Here is a 24,387-nt window from a genome sequence, read left to right on the forward strand (position 1 = left end):
TTATGCTATATAAGAATTCATCCCGCCCTTTTTTCATGCTTATGTTTTCATCCTTTTAGTGTGTGAATTACATTTCTTACCATTTTTCACTATGATATACATATATTATATTATATTGCTACCCTAATTTAGCGGAATTAGATTAGATTAGATTGTTTTCCCAATTTAGTAGGATTGGATAAATTCTGTCATATTCCATATCGAAAATCTCAACCAAAATGTTCATCCTCTCCAAAATCATGCAAACCCATTTTAATTCCAATCTCCACCAGAATTTGAAACCCACATGGCTTTCTCGGTTCCTCCGCCACTCTTAATTGAAGACCTAGATGTTGGCTTCGTCTAAGGTATGGTCTTCATGCAAACCAAGCCACGTCAACCTCGAAATCTCAATCAATCGATTTTTCTTTGCAGGTATGGTTTATTCTTTGCAGTTGATCATCTCTCTCTCTCCCTCTCTCTCTCTTTCTCTCTCTCTGAAAGACATGCCGATGCCCTCTCTCTAAAGTTCAACCATCAAAACACTCATCGGACATCACAATCATCGTCGGAGCCCAAGGGCCACTTGCGGCGAAAATCCACACTATTTCGACCTCCATTGTTGCGAAGTCCGTGAAGAAGAACGACGCGGTCGCGGTGGTGGCCGTGGTCGGAGTTAATGCCAGAAGGCCATAATCTAGGTTTTTAGATTTTGGTTTTGTTTAGTTTTATTTTATTAATTCATGGTAAATTATTTACTTTATGTTTTTCTATGTTCTTATCATTTCATGGTTAATTAATTGTTCATGAATGTCTGATGAAGAAGGGATAGTAATCCCATGATTTTCGGTGAATTACTTATGTATGTGTATATCCCCAATTGTTGAGTCGATGGTTGGTTTGTATTTACGTTTTCATGGTTTGTTTATGTATTTCATGATTTATTAACCATGATTTTCATGGTTTATTTTATTCATGATTTTCATGGTTTATTAACCATGAATTATTTTTATTCATGATTTTCATGATTTATTAACCATGAATTATCTATGAATGAAATTGGTCGAATTATATTCACGTAAGTTTACCAATTTACAAAAATTCACGAAATTAAGAATTTGAAAAATTCACAAAATTAAAGGGAGAGAATGGTTTAGAATATATTCATTAAGGATTTGAAAATTTGAGAATTTAAAATTTTCTCATTCCTATCCCATTAATGATCCCATAATTTTAGGTAATTGTAATTACTACAATCCCACTAATTTAGGAAGGAAATATATACATATATTTGAATATTTTATTAAAAGGGTAAGATATGTAATTCACCATCTGAAAGGATGAAAACATAATTGTTTAAAAAGTGCAGGATGAATACTTACGTAGGATGAGATTTGAGGATGGATTTTTAAGTCTCCCATCAATAAATTAGGAAAGTAGGCTCCCATATTTATTTGGTGAATCATAATTAAAATATATATAACTATAAATATTCTATATATATATATATATATATATATATATATATATATATATATATTATGGTTTGGATCGGTTTGGAACCATAACCTGTGAACGTGAATCCACAAACCAAACCATATAATGCGGTTTCTAAATTTTTTAAACAATGACCAAACCATTCAACTAAAAAACCGAACCAAATCTTTCGGTTTGGATTGGTTTGGACTAGATTCACGGTTTGACGGATATTTTGCTCACCCTATACTGAACTAATTCATAGAATATGAAGTGATTGCAAGAAGTAGAGAAAAAAGAAAAAAGCATGTTGGGAATTCTTAAACTTGACAACAACCCAGTCAATTAAACCCTAAGGCCCCGTTCAGTTGTAATGAAAAGATGAGAAAATCAACTTTTCTATATTTTTCTGTGTGTTCAGTTACCAGGAAAGTTGTAGAACTCACAGGTTCAACTTTCCCACTGGAAAACACTTTCCTGCAAAATAGGATTTGCCAAAAGGAAGAGATTCTTGTTTTCTTGCAAGATTTCTTTATATTTTTTGTGGATTACTGAGTCGTCCCGACGTCAGGAATCAAAAAAGTAAAAAATTATGATCCAAACTCAATTTTTTTTGAATAAAGACAAAAATAAGTTAAAAAATCTTTCTTTTGGTTGTCTTAATTCAAAAACGTATGAGTTTCGATAATAACTTTTTACTTTTTCGATTCCTCTGAGAAAGACAGATTAATAACCCACAAAACTTTTATGCAAAAGTAACAAATGTCGAAAGAATTTGGATGAAGACAATAAAATAAAATGGGTGCTCAAGAAAACCGCTCGAACCGCAAAATCGGTCCGATCCGGACCGAACCATCCTATTTGGTCAAGTTCTGTGGTTAATTAGTCAGGTTATGGTTCCAAAAAAATAAGAACTGTTAATTTTGGTTCGGTTATTGATTCTCAATTAAAGAACCGTGATTAGAACTGAACCGGACCGTTTAGAACTAATATATGGTGTATATATATGTGTGTGTGTGTGTAATTAAATACTATGTGTTTACATTTGGTAAGTTAATTTTTTCATTTCTAAAGTTAATTTATTTATACATGAAATCTTATTTGTTAGGAAAGCTGTTAATAAAATTTCTATTACTATTATTTTATCTATGAGTTATTTGGTGTTTTAAATTTTAAATTTTGAGTTTATATGAATAAGTGTTTGGATGCTAATTGCATAATGGATATAACCAGAATCGAACTAAAATCGGACCGGTCTTACGACTTGGTTTTGATTAGATTCCACGCATATATTAATTAGATTCGTTTGAAATAGTCCGGATATTAATTTTTTTAAAAACCGGACCAATCCTAACCGGACATACGTGATTACACTTTTTCCAAAACAGCTCTTAGGAGTAGTCTTTCCAAAGAGAGAAGTATTTCCAAACAGAACCTAAACCCCAACGACAACGTCTCCAGTCTTCACCGAGAGACATAGATCTCGCCCTCTCTGTTTCACTGAAACTTCAGTGAATCAATCAAAAATGGCCCCAAGACAAGACCCCCAAACAACCATCCCAACCCCAGATCAAACCACCACAGCCACGGACTCCTCCGCCTCCTCCATCGACCCGCTCCTCCACCTCCTCTCCCTCCTCCCCGACTCCTTCCTCCGCCCTCCCCGCCTCCGCCTCAAGCTCCCCTCCCTCACCCTCCCCTCCCCCTTCACCGTCTTCTCCCTCCTCCTCCTCACCTACTTCGTCATCGTCTCCGGCATCGTCTACGACGTCATCGTCGAGCCCCCCGGCATCGGATCCACCCAGGACCGCCACACCGGCGCCGTCAAGCCCGTCGTCTTCCTCCCCGGCCGCGTCAACGGCCAGTACATCATCGAGGGCCTCTCCTCGGGCTTCATGTTCGTCCTCGGCGGGATGGGGATCGTGCTGCTGGATCTGGCCTTGGATAAGAACCGGGCCAGGAGCGTCAAGGTGTCGTTTGCTTCGGCCGGGGTGGCCTCCATCGTGATCGGTTATGTTATGAGTATGCTCTTTCTTCGCATTAAGATCCCTGCTTATCTGAGATGAATTTGTCTTGTGGGTTTTTCTTTTCGATACCCTTTTGGGCGGAGTTTATTTATCTTTGACCTTTTTAATTTTGAGGTGTTTTTTTTCGAGTAGATGTTTCCATTTTGGAAGTGAATTTTACGGGTTTGTTTTTTGTTAGACCTTGAGTTTTATGGATAATGCGAATTTTAATTCATGATTATCAATGTGTCGCTGGAGCCATGGGAATTTGACCTAATAGTATTATGTATGTGGGATGTTTATGTAGGAGGATTGTTGCGGAAAATAAGGCAGTAATAAACAGAAATAGGATTATGTTTCGTTGGCTTCTGGAATAGTATTTATGGGATTGTTGTGGATTAAATCCTTGAGCTTTATAAATTCTCAGAATGTTACGTGCTTCTTTATGATTGGGTAGCTCGTGAAATGGATGAGGTCAAATTCGCACGTCGCCAGCGACCTATTTATAAGCAAGACTTTGCAGAATCCACAACGCTCTAGGTTTAATCCAGAACAAATAAAAAGTGCAATTCTAGAATCAACTTACGAAACAAGAAACCAATTCATTTCGTTGAAGCTAACATAAACTCTGAATTCTATTTCTGTTTATTACGTAACTTTTTGCAAGCCGTGTAATGATTTTTAGTTTCGAATGTTGTGCTGCAATAATTTCACTGGGAGAGAGATTGCCTCATGTGCGCCTATGTTGGTTAATTGTGATATATCCCCAATTGTGCGGTCCGCCAGATGCATTTGTTGGTCATCCTTCAAATTGCCTAGTAGCTGACGAATGCATTTGACGTTGGGGGGTGAGATATGACGTGCGTCTCCCTTATTTGAGGATACGAATCAAGTAAGGGACACACACGTCATATCACACCCCCTAATGTAGAATGTATTCGTAAGCTACTGGGCAATTTGAAGGATGAACAACAATTGCATCTATCGGACCGCATAATTAGGGATATATCACAGTAACCAGTTGACTAAGCTCACTGGAGGCAATCTCTCTTGCAATGATGTTATTGTAGCACAACATTCGGTACTAGAAATCATCACACAACTTGCTAAAAGTTAGGTAATAAACAGAAATAGGTTTTATGGTGTTATGTTGGCTTCGACGAAGTGATCGTTTTTCGTGTTTCTTAAGTTGATTCCCAAATTGCACTTTTTTATTTGTTGTGGATTAAACCTTGATCATTGTGGATTCTGCAATGTATTGCTTATAAATGGCTCACTGGCGACGTGGAAATTTGACCTCATATTATGTTATGGGTGATGTTTATGTAGGATGATTGTCAGAGAAAATGAGGTAATATAGAGAAATAGGATTATTTTGTGTTTGCTCGTACGAAATGAAAACTTTGGTGGTGTTTACCCGTTTCTGGTTCCTGTTTCTTGAGTTGATTATGGAATTGTATTTATGGGATTCTTCAGGATTAAACCTTGAGCTTTATCAATTCTACAAATCTTATCTGTCTGCTTATAATAGGGTAGATTTTTTATATTTGTCTAATTGGGTGGCTACCTGGCTGGTGATATGGAAATTTGACTTCACATACACGTGAAGTTATTTTATGTATAACTATGTTTGTGTTTGCTGAGGAATATGAGCGAATAACAAGAATTAGGATTAAGGGTTTCTATTTTGGGTTTTGGCTGTGAGACAGATGGAATGTAAATAAAATGCAATGTCGTTTGACTTGTTTTCATGATGGTCAACTTAACTAAGTTGGGTTTTGGAAGTGAATTTTACGAGTTTGTTCTTGATTAGACTTCAGCTATATGGATTCTGCAAATTTTTAATTCATGCTTATAAATGGGTTGTTGGTGGCATCGAAATTTGACCTCGTATTATGCATGGGTGACGTTTATGTAGGATAAGTGTTTCCGAGAATGAGGTAATAAACCAAAGTAGGATGTGTTGACTTCGATGAAGTGAAATGACAAAATACTTTGGTGGGGTTCCGGTTACCCATTTTTGAGGAGTCTATGAATCTTATACGCTTTTCTTTACTTATTCTCGAAGGCAAATGATAATGTCAAAACTGTTTTTGTTGGTGCCAAAATTGTAGTGCATAAAAGCCTTGTACTGTGCACATGGTACAAGTCTTTTATGTACTACAATTTTTGGCATTAGCAAAAGCAATTTTGGCATTAGCTACTCACATTTCTAAAATGGCATTTATGGGATTTTTGCGGACTAAACCATGAGGAATATGGATTCTGCTAATCTTTATATGCCTGGTTATAAATGGGTAGCAGGTGAATTGAATTTGACTTCATGTAGGGCATAATTTTATGGGTAAGTGTGTAACTGCCTGTTTGTTTGTTGAGTATGAGAAAATACATACAAATAGGATACGGATCTTATTTTGACTATGAGAAAGATGAAATGTAACGAAAATGCAATCCTCTTTCAATAATGGTCGACTTAATTGAGTTGGGTTTTACTGCTTAGTGAGATGGGAATGTTTTTAGTCTGCTAGTTGTTTTATCTTCAATTGCACTCTGCAGCCTGCCTGAAGGTTTTTGGGTTTTAGTTCCTTTTCTCTCTCACTAATCTTGTTCTGCTACGCCCAGTTGGAAAACCTAAGCTGTGTCCTATGTCAACTGGAATGTGAATCGCTCTTGTACGAGGAATGCAAATGTGATCGTGGTATGCCACATTTTTAAAAATGTGATACTGAGGTTAGGCTTATATAGATGACAATATTAAAGTGTACTTATTTCGAGAGATCAGCATCCCAAATAAGAGATTACATTTGCCTAATTATCCTTGCGCACAGATAATACAACACATTATTAGGAGTAATATGACAAATTATTCTTACTATAAGCTCAATCTCTCTAGCTCTGTAGGAAAACTTTGGATCGCTAATTTACGGATTTCCAACAGAGGTGTACCATGTATCCGAACGAATGCTCCAAAATTTGCTAGGTTACTACTGTTTTCTGGTAACATGGGCCCTTGGCTAAATTCTGGAAATGAGCATTTTCTTTGAGGGCTTTCATAACGTAAACAAGATCGGTTCTTTTGTTTTGTCCCTGGTATGCATGATTCTTTTGACCGTGCCAAGGATTTTAGAATGGGACAAGAGATGCATGAGACTAGTAAGCTATGAAGCACAGAAGCTTCTGCTGGCTTCACATACTGACATGTCTGGGAATCGGATATGTGTTGGGCATGTCCAGAAGGTGTCTGATTATTGTTTCTTGGAAACGGTGGCGCCACTGTGTGCATGGGGACACGTCCGGTGTCATCATGAGATTTACAGTGGCGGGCCTCTTTGTAATACCACAACTCTGGAAAATAGAACGAAAGGAAACAGAGACTTTTTTTTTTATTGAATTCATTCGCCCCAAGCCTTCGACGAGGGGGAGAAAAAGAAGAAAAAAGGGCGTGAGGAGGAAGGTTGGACACCGAGGGGGAGCATAATTTTCCAACAGGTGACTAGATTTATTTTCTGTTTTGTAAATTACTTGTGTGCAATGCATTGTGATTGCTTTCTTGAATAGAGTGGCTTGATTACAGTGGCTTGGTTGTTTTGACATCTGACTTACTATGGTACAGCTGTATGTTGTTCATTACCCGAATGTGATTTAGATATTTTTTTTTATTATTACGGATTTGGAACTGAAAAAAATTTCCATATTTCATTCGACTCTTTTGTGTCTTCATTCACACATGTTTGCATGTCCGGTGTGAATGTTCGTGCGTCTTGGGTACCACGAAACTGAGTACACTTGAAAGTTAGGCTGAGTGACGCAAAAGGAGAAAATAAAGTGTAAACTACGATTACTTGATATGAGCAATAGAATGGTTGTCATCTAATTATCAGGTTACCATTGAAGGGATATAAGAGAGTTGAGGAATTTCTGATTTGTGGAATGATAAGGAGATTGCACTTTGAAGAATATTTTCTTACTATTGGATAGGAGCAATAGAATGAGAAATTCGGGCCAACAGCTGAGTTGCATACGTCCTCTATTAGGAGAGAGAGAGTGGGGTTTAGGTGATGGATTTTGATAGCTGCTTTGCAAGCAAGGATATTTGGATCAGTTTTGGACTGTTGCATAGTTGTCCAAGGCGAGCCTAGGCACGTGCCTAGGCTCCAGGCGCAAGCCTCCATTGTGGCGCCTCAAGTAGGTCTAGGCAAGGTGCCTTGGAACAGGCTCACCATGCACGCCTAGGAGAGAGGTGCGAAGGAGCAAAAACTCACACCTCTTTGAAGTGTGATTTGATTTCATTTCAGGCCTTGAATTTTGAGAAGAAAAAAAGGGGGAAAAAAACGGATCGGGAAATTCTAAAACTACGTCGAAACATTAGATCCAGACTTATCGATATCGTTCATGGAAAGAAGCAAACCCTAGCTTCGATTCTGAACTACGCAGGTGATTTCATCACAGCATTGATCATTCAACCATCAAGATTCTATGCAACAATTGTTGAGAAACATTTCTTCTTCTTCTTCTTCTTCTGCGTTTTGATGGTGCTGCGTCTGCTGTTTTTCTGCGTTGGGTTTTCTGTGAACAATGTAGCCAGTCTTCTTCTTCTTTGCGTCTGCTGTCCTCCTGCTTCTTCTCTTTTTTTTTTTGGTGAACAATGCTTTCCTACTTTTTTTAGCCAGTCTACTCTATGCAACAATTTTTGAGAATTTGACCTTGGTGGATGTTTTTATGAATCTTTTAGATGGTACACCTTATAAACTCTATTTTCTTGGTGTTTATTTTTTGTATATTGGTGTATGCTATTTTTCTCACCTAAGTGTGCCTCTCGCCCTTAGCAACTGTGTACTGTTGTAAGTTGGGGGTGTTCTACATGTTTTACTGTTAGTTACGCAAGCAACTATACTCATCATTGTTTCTGGTTTGGTTGCGATATTGTTATGGATGCTTACCATGGTACACTTAGCAACTATGTACCGTTGTAAGTTGGGGGTGTTCAACATGTTTTACTGTTAGTTACGAAAGCCACGTATACTCGTCATTGCTTCTGGTTTGGTTGCAATATTGTGTATGGATCCTTACCACGGTACGCTGTAATACTGTTGAATGTTGATGTTCTGGGCAATAGAAACGCGAGTAGAAGAGATTTGAAGTCACCAATATCAGTTAGTGTGATCAATGAAGTGAATTCAGTGGGCAAATCCTGGGACGCGCCATGGCAATTTTTTCTTTGGTTCCAAAGGAAAACCACATCCCGCCAATTCTTCGTGTTGAGATTTCTATTTCATATCAGGACATAAAACTGCACAATCCTTGACAACCCGGAGTGGGCCTTGAGTGCCGGTCTATGCACCATTGGTGCACACACCTGTCCATGCCCTTAGCATTTTCGTAATACCTTTGCCCTGTCAAGAACATCATTTTGCATGCAGGAGTCTAAATATACATATATCATCTTAGTTCATAACTACGATGAATTTCAACTCCAACTCCAAACACCAAAAGAACCATAATCTGTTGTTTCTCTCCTATTGTCCCTGCCGGCCTCTTACTACCCATTTGTTCTGATAATGTGTTTTTTTGGGGGTTGGTTGAAGTATATTTTATTTAACTCCCCACAACTTGTGACATTGTTTAAGGATTACCTCTATTTAATAAGCAACGAGAATGTCATCTTCTGAGCCATAGATGGGGTAATGTAAACTAAATTAGCAGGGATCAAAACAATATTAGGACCTAAGGGGGACCAAGTTTTTTTTTTTAAATATTGTATACATTAGTGGGAGTTAACGGAGATTAATAAATCTATAACCACAAATAAATACACAAACTCACGCCACACTTAATATGAGTGGGTTGATGTATTTGTTTGTACAAGTGTTTGTGGTTCTAGCACCACTCGAGTGGGGAATTAGTGTGTTAACAACCGAAGGGAGTTCGATTTCTCTCCATAGACTTGAACCCACCCCTTGCAAGACAACTAGATGGGTTAACAGCCACATCCTCGGGGACCAAGTTAGCTTAGAATTTTATCTAAGATGGTATTTAAAAATTACAGTAGTTTCGTAACTTTTGTAGATTGATATATATATATTTTTTTGACAATAAAAAAGAACTTCATATATATAAAAGAGTCATTACATCCCATAGTTCATTACAACCCAAATCACAAGGTTCAGAGAAACAAAAATAAAAGAATACATCAAGCATATCAAAAAGGTACAATCTTCCCAAGCAAAGAACGAATGATATCTCATCCGGTGTCAAAAGGGTAAGAAGTGTCCACTTCTGAATGGATCCTGGAAGATGCCGCAAACTTAGCCAAAAAATATGCTTGACGTAATCTGCTATGGTCACATAGGGTAAGCTGCAGAAATGAACAAATTGCACAAGGAAGCAGAAATCAAAAAACAAGGGAGTTGCAATGGCTGGAAGCTCCTTAATGCTTTTCAACTGGTAAAAAAGAGAAGAATCATTAGTATGGATGTGAATATGAGTAGATTGATTTTTAAAGAGTTAATGATTCAATGAACGAAATATCGAGATATTATTTGTGCACACCTTGATTTGAAACTTCACAAATGTCAAAGCTTCACCTTGGCGACTCACGATGATGAAACGGTTTCTGAATGCTTTCATTGATGTACAAGAAGTCCCATGAACTCTGCGGAGCTAGGGGTGCTAATCAAGCCAAACAAGCCAAACGTAGTGTTGCTTGGTTTGCCTCAACTAATTATTACACGTGTTCAAGCTCAAGCCAAGCTTGAGAATTTTTGCAAACTAATTGTTCGTACTCGTTTCTCATTTGAAATTTTGTGATTATGATAAGCTTGGCTTGGCTTGTAAAATATACAAATTAATCTCGAGTTTTCAAACATGAGCTTATGCTTATCAAATTTCGAGCTATCAAGCTTGAGCTTAAGCTCGTGACATCCAAAATGACCAAAGTTACGGAACAAAAGCTATACATTCATGGAATATTTTTACAAAAAAAACTATTTTCCCTATGAATTGTTTCATGAAAGACTTTTACAAGGTTCGATTAAGTCCTAAATTTCTATATCTCACGTAAGAAGCTTTCAATCTCGATGCAATCAGCCAATACTCAGGCAATCAACGAAGAAAAATTAAAGGTCAAAATGCCCAGTTGGCACAATCACTCTCGGACTCTTTTGTTTCTTGCGGTCGTCGGATCATTTATGTTATTTATGCCTTCTTGACATTGATTATTACATAATTTTAGTTCTTGATCTTGTCTAGCTGGAGATAAGGAGGCCTGCTGTCCCTGGGCAAAACAACGGGGTCCCGAACTCGAAAATGTGATCCAAAAGGTTCACTTGAAAGATCTCATTGCCTACTATGGCCTTGCAAAAAATCAAATCGATCGAACATCAATAACCTAGTAACAAATCACTCTTTTTGACTTGCTTAATATTCTGGACATTGATTATTGCATTGTAAACATATGATTCGTTCACTAGGTTATCGATGTTCAATCGACTTGATTTTTTGCAAGACCGTTGTACGCGATGAGATCTTATTTTCTCAAAGGAAGGGGAAATGTAAGGGAATTGAAATTACTTGTGCGAAAAATTTACAAATAGGAAATGGAAATGTGGAACTTAACCATTTGCAAGATAATCATAAGGAGGATTACTCATGGTCTCATCACATTCTAATGGTGGCTTTCCTTACTCATGATCAAGAAAAATAACGGGTGGGAATCAAGTGCAAGTTGCTTCTTCTCCTAGTAGCTGCTCCAAAGGTCTCTGTCATATCTAGATCTTCTGGCTTCCCAGCACGTAGTTTCCAATCAAAGTGATACAATAATTGAGCCAGAGGAAGTTCGATATTCGCTAGACCGAAAAATATCCCTGGACACATCCTTTTCCCTGCCCCAAATGGAACATATTTGTGTTTGTTTACTGTAAAATCGAAAGAACTATTATCGAATCTCTCTGGTGAAAAACTCTCGGCATCTTTCCAATATCCAGGATCTCTTCCGATAGCCCAGGCGTTCACTATAACTTCTGTTTTTATGGGTATGAGGTATCCATTGATCTCTGTTTGTTCCCTACATTCTCTGAGCAACAAGGGAACAGGAGGGTGTAACCTTAGAGTTTCTTTGATCACCCGCTTCAAATATTCCAAGCCCTGAATGTGGCTTTCGTCGATGCTCTTCTTCCCCTTGAGGGCTTGTCTTAGTTCGGCTTGTGCTTTTTCCATCACTCTTCGATTCCTCACCATTTCTGACATTGCCCATTCGACTGTAGCCGAAGATGTTTCGGTTCCAGCGAAAAAAATGTCCTGTAAGGATGTCAAAACCAAGCTATTATTGGTTTGTGGTGAAAGAAGTCATGTGTCTGTGAAAGTATGCAAAAAATACTAACCAGAATTACAGCTTTGATATTGTTGTTTGTCATGGGAAACTGAAGGTCCCCTCTCTGCTTAAGTCCGAGAAGCTCATCGACCAGATCTTCCTCCCCAGCTTCACCATCTCCCCCTTCGGAGCTCTCAAGGTATTCTTCGTGCTCATCGATGATATTCTCGAGGATTTCGTTCATCTCTAAATGAAGCCTCTGTAATTTAGGCCTTTTTCTGCTGAGAAAGTGAAGGACTTTGAGTGAGGGAAACAAATCAGACACGTCCAAACCACCCGACAGCTCTATTGCCTCCTCAATCAAGGGTATGAGTGCATCTTTATTTTCGCATCTTTTTCCAAACGCTGCTCTAAAAGTTATGTCATTTGTTAGCGAAAAAATCTTTTTGGTAAGATTGATTGGCGAATCTAAGGATGATTTGATTGACTGGATTAGACGGGAAACCTCGTCCTGTCGAATAGAACGAAAGTAGTGGACTTTTTGGCGGCTCAGGAGTCCCAAGGTGGAACTTGTACGCATTTGTCTCCAGTATTTTCCGTAGGGAGAAAATACTATGTCTACGTAATTATAGGTCATGATCTTAGCTGCTAGAACTTCTTGCCTATTCGCAAAGGCTGGATCTCGCGTTCGCAATACCTCTTCTGCCAATTGATATGATGATACGACAATCGTTGAATTTTCTCCTAGTTGCAGATGCATGAGGGCTCCATATTTCCTTGCCAAGTTTCTCAGAGAATGATGAGGGAGTGTACCAGATAAGTGGGGAATGGCGAAGTGGTGAACACTTCCGATTAGAGGCAACTTCCATGGACCCGGAAGTCGTTTGGATCTTTTCAGTAATTTAACCGAGTAAAACAGGAAGAAGATGAGGAGGACGACGAAAGCGATGAGAGAGAAGGAAAACTGGAGCTCCATTGCAGACATGGGAGAGAGAAACAATTGATCAAGTTTGTTTGGTGTTTAGAGTCCAAATTAGCCATAGTTTATAAACTAGGATGCATTGTGGAATGGTTGGTTGAGATGTGCATCACCTATGTGTAGAAGACTTGGCAATGAAGAGAACTTGTTTGGAGGGGTGAAGTTCTAAATAGTGCAAGTTTTAAATGGTGGAGTATAGACCCTAAAAGTCAAATTTTTAAGGGGTGAAACTGCTTAGTTTTTAGAATATCTATTAGAGCTGGTTTTTTAGCGCTGGTTTTTTACAGGACTTTATAAATATTTATTTTAAAATTTATAAATATTTTTCTGTATTACACGACATGCGGTGGCCCATGTGGTGGACCAAGTGCGGTGGTCCTAGCACGGTTGGATGATTTATACACAATATATTGCCAATCTAAAAGAGTTTAAAGAAACTATCTCTATCGTATATGTTGTGTTTTGTATTTTTGTTATCAATTATTTGCACGACGCTACTAGTTGAGATAGAGGTATATGATTTAGACTTGCATAAGTATATTAGTATCATTTATGTGGAAAATTAAGTTCCACTTGTCAATCTTAATATTATATGCAGAGAGCAGAAGAGTTATGCACCTTCCATCTAGTATCTACCTTTCATATGTTTAATGATTTGTGATGCAAAATGGTTTGTACCTTCCGGACTTGGGTGCTGTAGTGCACCTCCCGCACTACACGTGTAGTGCGTTTGATTCGACCAATGGATGGCTCGAATTGGGATTCGAACAATCGACGGCTTGGATTAGTTGGAGTTCGGATTAAATCCTAACTGTTTATACTGGGATGGTCGGATCAGCCGCACTACACGGTGTAGTGTGGCAACCGCACTACATCCCCTCCCAATCCGTACCTTCCATATATTAATAATAAGTACTTTATTTGTGAATCTATGCAATATACTAATGCAAAAAATGGCTTTTGATTAGGAAGACTGTGAGTGTGACAAATGTCCCTCAATTTTTGCCCTTTTTTAGCTGTATTTCAATTCTAAAACTCTAAACATTTTCTAATGGTGACACAATATCTGGTGATTTATAATGGTTTTGGTACATCTCATCCACCCTTTCATCACATCAACGAATTTGCACGTTATGTAACTCCCTCTTGTCACTTCGAAGTTAGATTTCACAATAAACTTTTTCTGAGTTTCCTCTCCCTTCTCTCTTGAAATTTCAATCAGAAAGCTCTCTTCTTCATATCCTGATCACTTTCTCTCTCCAACCTCCATTAAAAGCTCTGCACCTCGAATTACTTGCGAGCATCTTGGTTTGTTTGTAGTCCTACTTACTACAACACAACTACCAACGAGGGCATGCATGATTGAAAAAATGAATAAAAATCACTCAGACCCCCTCATCTTTCACTTGTTATCACTTAACACCATTGATCTTTAAAATCGATCAACCACACCCCCTCATCTATCAACCAGTATTACTTAACACCCTTCCTTCCACATTTTGAACGGAATTTTGCTACTTCTATCCAAATTATTTTTTCCATGTCACATTTATCCTCCATGCATTTTGGAGGGAAAGTTCAAAAGGAGGGTTTTATAATGCCTTAAACTTAACATGTCTTAACATAATATGCTTGTTTTCTATAAAATAACATGTTGGAGACTATAAGTGTAACTTCACCGTATAATTAAGAGAACCGAGTGTGTTTACATAAAAAGATGGTTTAAGATCTAGCACTTCAAGAAATAGATTAGACAAATATCCGCATAAAGCCTACTGATGATATGGAACCAGGGGATGGAGATGTCTGCTAGGTATAGGAGGATTTTATAAATTTTAGGAGGGAAGAGATGAGGAGGAGGGAACTTTCCCTCCAAAATGGCAGGTAAATGTGATATATAAAATTTAATTCGGATAGATGTGGCAAAGTTAAGTCCAAAATGTGGACGAAATGGCATTAAGTGATAGCAGTTGACTAATGGAGGGTGTAGCCTATCGGTTTTAAAGATGAAGGGTGTTAAGTAATAGTAAAGATGAGATTTTGAGTGACTTTTACCCAAAAAAAACCTTAAAAAAGAGGGCCTTATTACATCACACCTACTACGAGTGCAATTTTGGTCACTCTCCTTAAAATAAGGTGAACATTACCCTCCTTCCTATTGGTTGATCCACACTATTTTAACCAATAGGAAGGAGGGTAAAGTTCACCCTCTTTTTAGGAGGGTGACCTAAACTGCACTCGTAGTAGATGTGATAGCATGACATCACTTTGTAGTGGAATCCACACAATTGCAACTAATAAGAAAGAATGCAATGTTCCCCCTATTAAGTGGAGGGTAAACAAAACTTAACTCCACCTAGGGCTGCAAACGATCCGAGCCGCTCGCGAGCGGCTCGGAGCTCGGCTCGATAACGGCTCGGCTCGGCTCGGTTCAAGACAAAAACGAGCCGAGCTCGAGCTCGAGTCCTGGGCTCGTTTCATAAACGAGCCGAGCTCGAGCTAGTCGAAACTCTGCTCGAATTGGCTCGCGAGCTCGATTATATAATATATTTATATATATATATATATATATTTTTACATATTTATATTTATTTATATATATATTTATATATATTTGTTTCATAAACGAGCCGAACGAGCCGAGCTCGAGCTCCGTAAATACATATCGAGCCGAGCTCGAGCTCGAGCCCTGCAGCTCGTCACGAGCTCGAGCCGAGCTCGAGCCAACTAAATTTTTGCCGAGCCGAGCTCGAACACTCTAAAACTCGGCTCGGCTCGGCTCGTTTGCATCCCTAACTCCACCTACAACATTCACGGCCAGTTTCCGCCAAAAAAATAAAAAAAACCCAAGTGCCAACTTGGCTTCTTTTTTTTCCACTTCGCTTCTTTATTTTTGGGTTGACTTTATTCAAAAAAATTTAAGCATGAGCTTTTTCTTGGATATTTTAAAAATAATTGGGTTTATTTTTTTTTTTTTCGATTCTTCTCATCGAGACCAATTAGTATTTCACAAAAATTTGGCGCATAAATAACAAATGATTTTTTTTTTTTACAAACAAGATCATCTCATTTATCTTAAAACGAAAAGATTACAACTATAATACAACAAAAAAAAATACAAAGAAAAGCTGCAAGAAATTAGCACCGAGGTCATACCCATCAAACACACTCGTGAAGGAGGGTGGAGTGACCGGATCTGCACCTAACTGAAGCTCGTTCCCGCCGCAGGCTGAAGGATTACCACCGGATCCACTATCGACGCCGCCATCGTTGCCCGTGGAGAGCTCAAAAATCCATCTTCAAGACTGATCGGATCCACTAGCCAAAATAAAAACAAAAACAACTCTCCTACAACTATACATACAAACACACTAACTCCTCTTGTATGAGGAGTGAGACCCACACAATGTGGTTGTAAATTAGTTGAAACAATAAAAATGTCCAAAAGGGGGGGGGGGCTGTGGGGGCCCTGGCCTCTACCCATGCTACTAACTACCAAAACCGCCGATCACCCAACTCTTTGTCCATTACCAAGTTTGCCATGGCGTTGACTCTGAAACCCAACACTTTCCACCTCCTTCAATCTCGTAAACCCGCTAACCCAAACCGCCGATTGCCCAACTCAAGCTTTAGTCCAATTCAATCTCCCAATAGAACTTTCATTTCCTCTTCCTACAATCCCAACTTTTCTTCTTCTTCTTCTTCAATTGAAGCTCTGGACGAAGCTCGAAGACTGGCCCACGAATTCGATCCCAAAATCCCTCTCCAAGAAGCCCTCACGCCACCTAGTTCCTGGTACACCCACCCTTGCTTTCTCTCTCTTGAATTCGATCGCGTCTTCTTCCGAGGCTGGCAGGCTGTTGGTATATTACTTTTATAGCCCTTCTCTACCTAAGTATATGTTTTTATTCACTTTGTTTCTTTTGTTATGCTTATTTGGTTGCTTATGAAATTCTCATCAAGGAATGCCATTTAGTGGTAGCTAGAAAGAGGGCACGCACTGTGTGTGTGCGCGTGAATACTTGGATGTGGGAGTGGCCACTAAATCACATAATGCGCAGGTAGGCGCGAGCGCGAAAGCGTATACAAATTAAGATTCATGAGTGCAAGGATTGAGAGCGAGAGAGAATGCCATTTCAAAGGATTATGTGACTAAAAGGGGGTGGGTAGTTTTTTTTTTTTGTCGGTGTGGAAGTGGGTGGTTTGTTTGAGCAATTTTACCATTTTGTCCCTAAGAGTTATTTAATGGCACATTAAAATTAGTTGGAAAAACTTTCTTTTTGGAGGAACAATTGTGAAGATTACTTTTGTGATAGAACTTCCTAAGTTGTTCACACACAAAAAAAGACTCCTTCCATATATAAGAATAGATGAGAAAGAATCTTATTGGAAGCAATCTAAAAGCATCTCGAAGAGAGGTAGCTAATTTCTATATTGGATATAGATTTGGTGATGCATGTGGTAAGTTGAAGAGCCGCCACTTGCAGTTCATGCACTCCAAGGGGCACTTCAAACCTAAGTTTTTTTATTACTCTGTTGACTTTAAGGGATCCACTTTGTGCAAGAATTAAATTAATTGACCAACCATAGATGCTATAATTGATGATGTGACAATTTGAAGAGTCGTTTCTCACTATTCAAACTTGAAGTTTCAGAGAGCTACACCAAATAGTGTAGCAACTTGACTACCGCATGGAGTATTTTTTTGCTGACATGGCACTTCTAAGATGGTTTGTTTTCGATTTTGCTATCTTCTTTGGAGATGCTCTAATACCCTGTAGTGGGTAAACCTCATGATATTTGGAGTATGTCCCAGAAATTTGATTAGGGAACATTTTTGAGGAAGTTTATTAGATTCTTGGGATTGAGCCTGTAAGTCTAAGGTTACTATCGGAGATTGTGGGGATCATCTTGCTAGTCAAATCAATTTGGGAATGTGATTCTAGTTTGATCACCACAATTTCCAATAGTAACCTTAAGTTACAGGCTCAATCGTGGAACTCTATTTACATCCTAAAAATGTATTCTGGGTTGATTGTAGTTACGAATCAGTTTCCTGTTCAGAATATAACCCATTCCAAACGACGATGTTGAAACCATGGAGACCTGGAAGCACATTCCCATTATCATTCACATCCTTTCCATCCTAACTGAGCCTAAGAAATGAAGATCATTTTTTCTCCATATGGGGCTGATAAAATAAAATGAAAAAGGATAATGTGAGTTGAAAATTTGGTATTCATCCACAGAGATTCCAAAGAGAGTATTGCGAAGACCTTGGAGGGTCATCATGTTTTATGCTGCATATGATGAAATTGAGTCATATGCATCCACGGGTATTTCATTTTCTGTTGTGCTTTGTTTTTTAATTAGACTTTTGCTTATTCGGAGCTTGTAATTGCTGTTGTTAGGATGTACGGATCAGATAAAAGAATCTGGTTGTTTTTTCACTGGCAGGTACTTTTTGTGAACATGATGTCATTCTGTTTTTTATCATGCCTAAATGTATAACGCATGTGTGCGTGTGTGGTGTGATGCACTGATTTGAAGGTGGCTAATTAGTGTAGTGTGCCAGGTTGGGAAATGTAGAGTATGTGGTATGCCGGGGTGATAATGGTGATGTTCATGCCTTTCACAATGTGTGTCGCCATCATGCCTCTCTTCTTGCCTTTGGAAGTGGGAAAAAATCTTGCTTTGTGTGCCCCTATCATGTGAGTTCCTGTGTCGCCTCATGGAGATCATCTACTTGATTCATTTTGAAATTTTTTGTGTCTTTACTACTTTTTCTACTGATAACCTGGTATCGTTGTTGAGGATGTGAAGGCTTCCAAAAACATTCTTATTCACTACTTAGGATGCCATGTTTCTCATGGCATGAAAATGGTTGGCAACAACCAGGTTTATTGAAACAAGGCTTCTTTCCAGATGAAAAATAAACAGATTAAGCTAATGCTTTTGAGTCCTTGTCATGTATCTAATGGCCGATGGCATAGAATTACAGCACTCAAGTCCACTCTTACCCTTTTCATTCTGTAAGTTAGATTTTATTACAAAAATAACATGGAAAATGTAAAAATTACTAAATGTTCTCAAGTAAATCTTCTGTGTCTTCTCTCTGTTCCATTTCATGTTTTCTTCTTTTACAGTCTGTTAGTTTTAACTGCTTGTTGGGTATATCCAATCTAGCTATGGAGTTACTCCATGGTGTTGGTGATTTGTGGAAGTACTGGTTGGATAAGAAATCATAAGTGAGCTTACTTACCCTGGTAGGGAGCGGGAGTGGGAGCATGTAGAAGCTTCTAAGGTTGGGAGCATCAACAGGAGCTCATTTGTCTTTCATAAATAAGCAATTAATATTGTGAAAAATACATTTTGAAGTTGTATGAATGAATATTTGAGATTATCATATTGATGTCAGGAATTAGTTTTTCTACATATAAAAACGTATTATGTTAATTCGCCGACACTTTTCAAATGGAAAAGCCAGTTGACACCAAGGCCCATGGTTACCTCTTGCTCATGCAGCCAAAATTGGCAGTCATCCTCATAGCCCACTTCACTATCCTTTCATTATTTGGCAGACTGTCCAAATATTTCTTTGGATTGGTCTCTCTTCTTCTTTTTCTTTAGGAGTATGGATTTGAGAGATTCCTTCCAATTAGGAACACGATCCTACTCCATGGGATAGAGTTTTTCTTTCTTGCTTTAGAGTACAAGAATTGATTTGGGTCTCTAGGCCTGCCCTCTCTGATGCCTTTCAGCTTTGATTTAGGGGCATGGTTCCGCAACAAAAAAGTCCCTTTGGCTCCTCGGTTCTTGGAGGTATAGGGGGCCACTGTTTAGAGCAAGCCACTTTATGCATATATTGCCAAATGTTAGGTCTATCTCCAATCCTCCCCCGCCCAAACACCCAATGACTGGGGACTAAATGGGTTATGTTATTTTTCTGTTGTGTAACTTTAGAGTACAGGAGCAAGGTTCAGGAGCAGAATCATGACCCTAGTAGGCAGATCCTGCCACTAAGGGTCTGATTTACAGGACTAATCTTTGTTGCACAATGCATTGATATGGTAGATTCCCAAGGGGTGCCCAGCATGTTTTACGGTTGATATATTTCCTGTTTTTTGTTTTATAGATTCAGTTAATATAGATAATTTATTTGTAGCCAACTAACTAGAATTTGATGGACACCTTGTCATAGTGCCCTAAGTTTAAACTCCATAGTATGTCTAGTTACTCATGTTTCTCTGTTATCACCGTCATCAATGTGTTGCTTGTTGATTTCTCAAGCTTATAAGCTGTTCCTCATAGCTGTCTATAGTTCATTTAAGCCATTTTCTTGTGTTGTAAATATAGGATGGTAAAGGAAAAGTTTAAGAGTTGGATAAAAATTAAAGCAAATTGTATAAATTGTATGGTCACAAGCACCTAATGGCTGATGCCCTTAAATTCTGATCCCTCAGATGCGTAGATAATTTGGACATAATGACAGATACAAGGTCTGTAACTGAAATTGGAAAGAAAGGATAAAATCTTTAACGATCGAGTGTTTTATTTATTTTTGGTTCCTCTGTTAATTATTTGTAGATTAATTAATGATCGAGTGACTGATTTGTTATTTTCTGTAGGGTTGGACTTATGGGTTGGATGGAGCACTTCTAAAGGCAACTAGAATAACAGGAATACAGAACTTCAATGTTAATGTATGAAGCAATTTCATTGCAGTAGCAACCTCATTTTCTCATTCTAATAACATACTCTAGGATAATTTGGCTGATATATCGGCCATGGAGGGCAGGAATTTGGACTTAAGCCGCTGAAAGTAGCTATTTGGGGACCATTTGTCCTGCTCAACATGGAACAGAGTTCTTCTCAACAAGGAGCTGATGGAAAAGCTGTAGCAAATGAATGGCTAGGTAGCTCGTCAGAGATACTGAGTACAAATGGAGTTGACTCTTCCCTGAGTTATGTTTGCAGACGAGAATACACCATTGAATGTAACTGGAAGGTTTAATTTTTTCATCGTTGTTTGCCCGTTTGATTGTTTATTTTGGTTGATGACCCTACATCCATGAAGGGCTACCCCTCAATGCCATCATGTTGTTATTTGTTTGACTCACATTGCTTATTTTGGTGAATAAGCAAAACTGCATGAAATAAAAATTGTTCTCACTACCCGGTGCTTATTTGGTCATTCCGTCTGTTGATTACAGCTAAGCAATATGCAAAGAAGGAATCGAATCTAAGGGAACCTAAGGACAGTATTGGGCCTATTGGCCCATCCTGGTTTTCTCTGATTGATAGAAATTGAAGTTCTTTGACTAATACTTCAAAGGGGAACAAGATGTTCTTCTTTTCTTTCTTTTTTTAAATCAATTTTATTGTCTGATTTCAGTGTCTTTTACTTATTAAGTTGTCTCTCCATTATGGAAACAAGCAACTCGCACTCCAGCAGCAAAGTTCCCAGTGCTGTTTATTTTTTTTATGTCCGTGGATCACCGATGATTTTGCAAGCTTCTTGTTGCAGGTTTTTTGTGACAACTACTTGGATGGTGGTTATCATGTTCCATATGCACACAAGGGTCTTGCTTCTGGTCTTAAGCTCAACTCCTATTCTACAACAGTATGGTCATCGAGTTCATCTTTCTGAAATTTGTACTTTCATATTCCAAATAAGATACTATGGCTATGATATTTAGTCTGAGGCACCTTGAAATTTGTACTTTACCAGTTTGAGTTATGTTTAGCGATTCTGTTACTTCTAGTATTAACTTTTTATATCATTCTTCTGACGGTTGTCTTTACTATCTCTTGCTCATTGCCTCCAATAAGAAAGGTATTTGAGAAAGTTAGCATCCAACGATGTGGCAGCGGTTCAGCGGAAACTGAAGATAAGATTGATCGACTTGGATCTGAAGCACTATATGCTTTCATTTATCCAAATTTCATGATTAATCGGTAAGTTCGCATAAAATGATTTGGGTTGATTTACCCGTGAGGAATTGATAAGCAACGAAATGGCATATCCTTGGCTTTTCCCTTTTCGTCCTTGCAGGTATGGACCTTGGATGGACACCAATCTAGTACTTCCACTAGGACCCAGAAAATGTCAAGTTATATTTGACTATTTTCTTGATCCTTCCCTTAAGGTATTCTCTTTTGTCCCAATTTGCACATTTAAATTTGTACCATAACAATTACAACCCTCTTGTAAACCCAACCTGAATGCTCATCCCTTTCGGAATTAGACAAAACAAAACAAGGGGAACGAACTCAAAAGAAAAGAAGATTGATGCGATTTTTGGGAATTATTTTGATGGCAAGTTGGCAATCACTTTGTACATGTGTTGCCAAAGGTTAGATACCAATGGTTAGATATGCACGCAATCGACTATTCCAGATGCTCGTTACTGGAGTCTAAGCTAAAGTAGTCTTAGCTAAAATGAACCATAGTGCTCTCACTTTTCGTGTTGCTTTGCCATCTATTTGGCTTCAGGATGACAAAGCTTTCATAGAGAGAAGTCTAGAAGAGAGTGAGAGAGTGCAGGTATGATCAAAATACATGTTAGAAGGTCCTTGTAATCTATTGAAATTCCATTAGCTCCTTTTCCCGAAATGTATTTTGTCATGTGACCAGATGGAAGATATCATGTTGAGTGAATCTGTTCAGAAGGGCCTTGAATCACCAGCGTACTCTACCGGAAGATATGCCCCATCTGTGGAGGAAGCCATGCACCACTTCCACCATCTGCTGTATGAAAACCTTACAAATTGACTGCTTTTTCTAGTTAATGTAAATTTCCAGTTGATAACCAACTTTCAGGTTTCTGCCTCTTTGCCCATATTCCTGTGTACTATCATATCTATCCATTGGATACTGTGTTTTGGGGGATACTGTTTCTCATGCTCTTAATGCTTTATTAAGATGTGTCTACGATTTTGAGTCTCTCTCTCTCTCCCTTCCCCGGTTTTACACTGTTTTAGAGATTGTTGTCTTAAACTAATGTGAGGCTCATGTATTATTACTCTTATCTTTTGGTACAAAATAGCTGCTAGAAATGTACGTGGGGCTACCTGCCTTTTTCTTTTCTTTTTTCCAAATTTGATTGGGAAGGCAAAGTGCCTAACTATATTGCAACACCGAAAAGATCGAAGTTGACCAATGAAGTGCATCGATGCACATTGAAGCTCCATTTTTCTGTAACCATCCTAAGGATGTTGTAGTCCCCACCTTTGGTTTGCAAGGTAGATCTTTTCCACACGGAGGTGGTTGCCCATCATGAAAGAACACGATAAATGGTGTCAGACTAAGGACTTGGGGCAGATTGAGACTAGATTTGTATGGGAGGGGGCGAGGATGTTGAGGCCCGGGTCCACATACTCCCTTAAGGGACATCAATATTTGTCGTCGGAGTACTACAATTATGAGATGGATGGAGTATTTATTAGGAGGATTTCAGTAAATTTTATAGAAAAAGATGACAATGGACAGCTTCCAATGGGCACAGATCCTTTGTCCGAAAATCCTCGTGTACTTTATTTCTTACCACATCGTTCTGAGATAGGGGACAGTTTTTTCAAGTTAATCTATAATGCATTTTATGGATGTATTTTGATCTACATACAAAGTGGAAGCAAGAAAATAACAACCAGAATGAACGATTGCAACCATTTCTGTTAAGCTGGAGATTGAAGTATACTTCAAGCAGCTGGTACTACAACCTACTTGCTACTACTGCCCTGATTCAACCGTTCGCCTTCTAGCCGGTTGACTGAAGCATCCAGTTTCCATGGCAATGGCCTCCAGCCTCGGTTTTTTGGTGAGACCCTAGAACGAGTGTGGATTCGAATATTTCGTGCTTGTTGCCGTCAACTGGACTGCATGCATGATCTTGTGATTGTTGCAGGAGAGATGGCACCGTGGATTCATGCTTAACGCATTCATTTCCAGAAATGCCAAATCTCTGGCCATGTCATAGTTTCACTTGCGAGATTGCTAGAGCCTAGAGGGGGTATGAAGAACGAGTCTATGGGTTTGGTGATGTTTTTGCCTTGGCATGGTCTTATGACATAGAGTACTCATAAGATCAACGAGAGAAACTTATTCATAGCTTCGTGCAATCTCAGCTGTCCAAAAGTGTTTTGGCCGGCCGAGATTGAGTGCCGTAAACCTTAATCACGGCTCTCCGTGAATAAGATTTTCTCAATATCTACAAGTAAACCAGCAGCTTCCCATGTGATTTCCTCATGCATGGGGAAATGGGTTCGCCATGGTTCATTTTTATGATTTGAGTCATTCATTTTACGGAAAAATTTTGTCCACTGTTGTTTTTGAAACTTATTCCTAACTAGGTCAAACAACATTGATATTTGTGCAAAGTACATTGAAACTCTAATTTTTTTTTTACATTAAATATGGATTTATCCACTGCTTAGTGGGGCTGAAGTTGGCAAAACCCTTTTGTTTTTTGCTTTAGGAATGGGGAAACCTTTCCATGAGTAGCCTGAGAGAAGGATTAGTCTATAGTTCACTCCTTTTTGATGTTCACAATAGCAAGTTACTGATATCCGATTGACATTATCTTTTCCACAAATAATTTATGCATGGTCACTTGCAAATTGAAGAGCTCATATCATCT

General features: G+C 38.6%; 3 protein-coding genes across 3 annotated transcripts; 2 read left to right on the plus strand and 1 right to left on the minus strand.

The window, feature by feature from the left end:
- Positions 1-2,827: 2,827 nt before the first annotated feature.
- On the plus strand, positions 2,828-3,702 carry LOC131306716 (uncharacterized). The gene has a single exon (XM_058333129.1). It carries the CDS (start codon positions 2,982-2,984, stop codon positions 3,519-3,521), a length of 540 nt encoding a protein of 179 aa, XP_058189112.1. The 5' UTR covers positions 2,828-2,981; the 3' UTR covers positions 3,522-3,702.
- Positions 3,703-10,720: 7,018 nt separating this feature from the next.
- Positions 10,721-12,745, minus strand: LOC131328794 (cytochrome P450 CYP71D312-like). The gene is made up of 2 exons (XM_058361702.1): positions 11,840-12,745; positions 10,721-11,756 (listed from the first exon to the last, which is right to left on the minus strand). Exons 1-2 carry the CDS (start codon positions 12,743-12,745, stop codon positions 11,151-11,153), a joined length of 1,512 nt encoding a protein of 503 aa, XP_058217685.1. The 3' UTR covers positions 10,721-11,150.
- A 3,417-nt stretch (positions 12,746-16,162) lies between these two features.
- LOC131306722 (choline monooxygenase, chloroplastic) lies at positions 16,163-22,694 on the plus strand. Its single transcript, XM_058333141.1, has 10 exons — positions 16,163-16,611; positions 18,160-18,205; positions 18,324-18,459; positions 20,377-20,451; positions 20,547-20,756; positions 21,276-21,371; positions 21,585-21,706; positions 21,804-21,897; positions 22,245-22,295; positions 22,386-22,694. Exons 1-10 carry the CDS (start codon positions 16,290-16,292, stop codon positions 22,521-22,523), a joined length of 1,290 nt encoding a protein of 429 aa, XP_058189124.1. The 5' UTR covers positions 16,163-16,289; the 3' UTR covers positions 22,524-22,694.
- Positions 22,695-24,387: the final 1,693 nt, after the last annotated feature.

This window comes from Rhododendron vialii, chromosome 1a, assembly GCF_030253575.1.
Source record: "Rhododendron vialii isolate Sample 1 chromosome 1a, ASM3025357v1".
In the NCBI taxonomy this organism is placed as follows: domain Eukaryota; kingdom Viridiplantae; phylum Streptophyta; class Magnoliopsida; order Ericales; family Ericaceae; genus Rhododendron; species Rhododendron vialii.

Excerpts from the sequence above, each read along its gene's own strand:
- LOC131306722 (XM_058333141.1), top strand. The coding sequence starts at position 16,290 with ATGGCGTTGACTCTGAAACCCAACACTTTCCACCTCCTTCAATCTCGT. Across the intron at positions 18,460-20,376 it reads GCTTTGTGTGCCCCTATCAT|GGTTGGACTTATGGGTTGGA; the intron begins GTGAGTTCCTGT and ends TATTTTCTGTAG. Across the intron at positions 20,757-21,275 it reads CCATTGAATGTAACTGGAAG|GTTTTTTGTGACAACTACTT; the intron begins GTTTAATTTTTT and ends TTCTTGTTGCAG.
- LOC131328794 (XM_058361702.1), bottom strand. The coding sequence starts at position 12,745 with ATGGAGCTCCAGTTTTCCTTCTCTCTCATCGCTTTCGTCGTCCTCCTC. Across the intron at positions 11,757-11,839 it reads ATATCAAAGCTGTAATTCTG|GACATTTTTTTCGCTGGAAC; the intron begins GTTAGTATTTTT and ends ACATCCTTACAG.
- LOC131306716 (XM_058333129.1), top strand. The coding sequence starts at position 2,982 with ATGGCCCCAAGACAAGACCCCCAAACAACCATCCCAACCCCAGATCAA.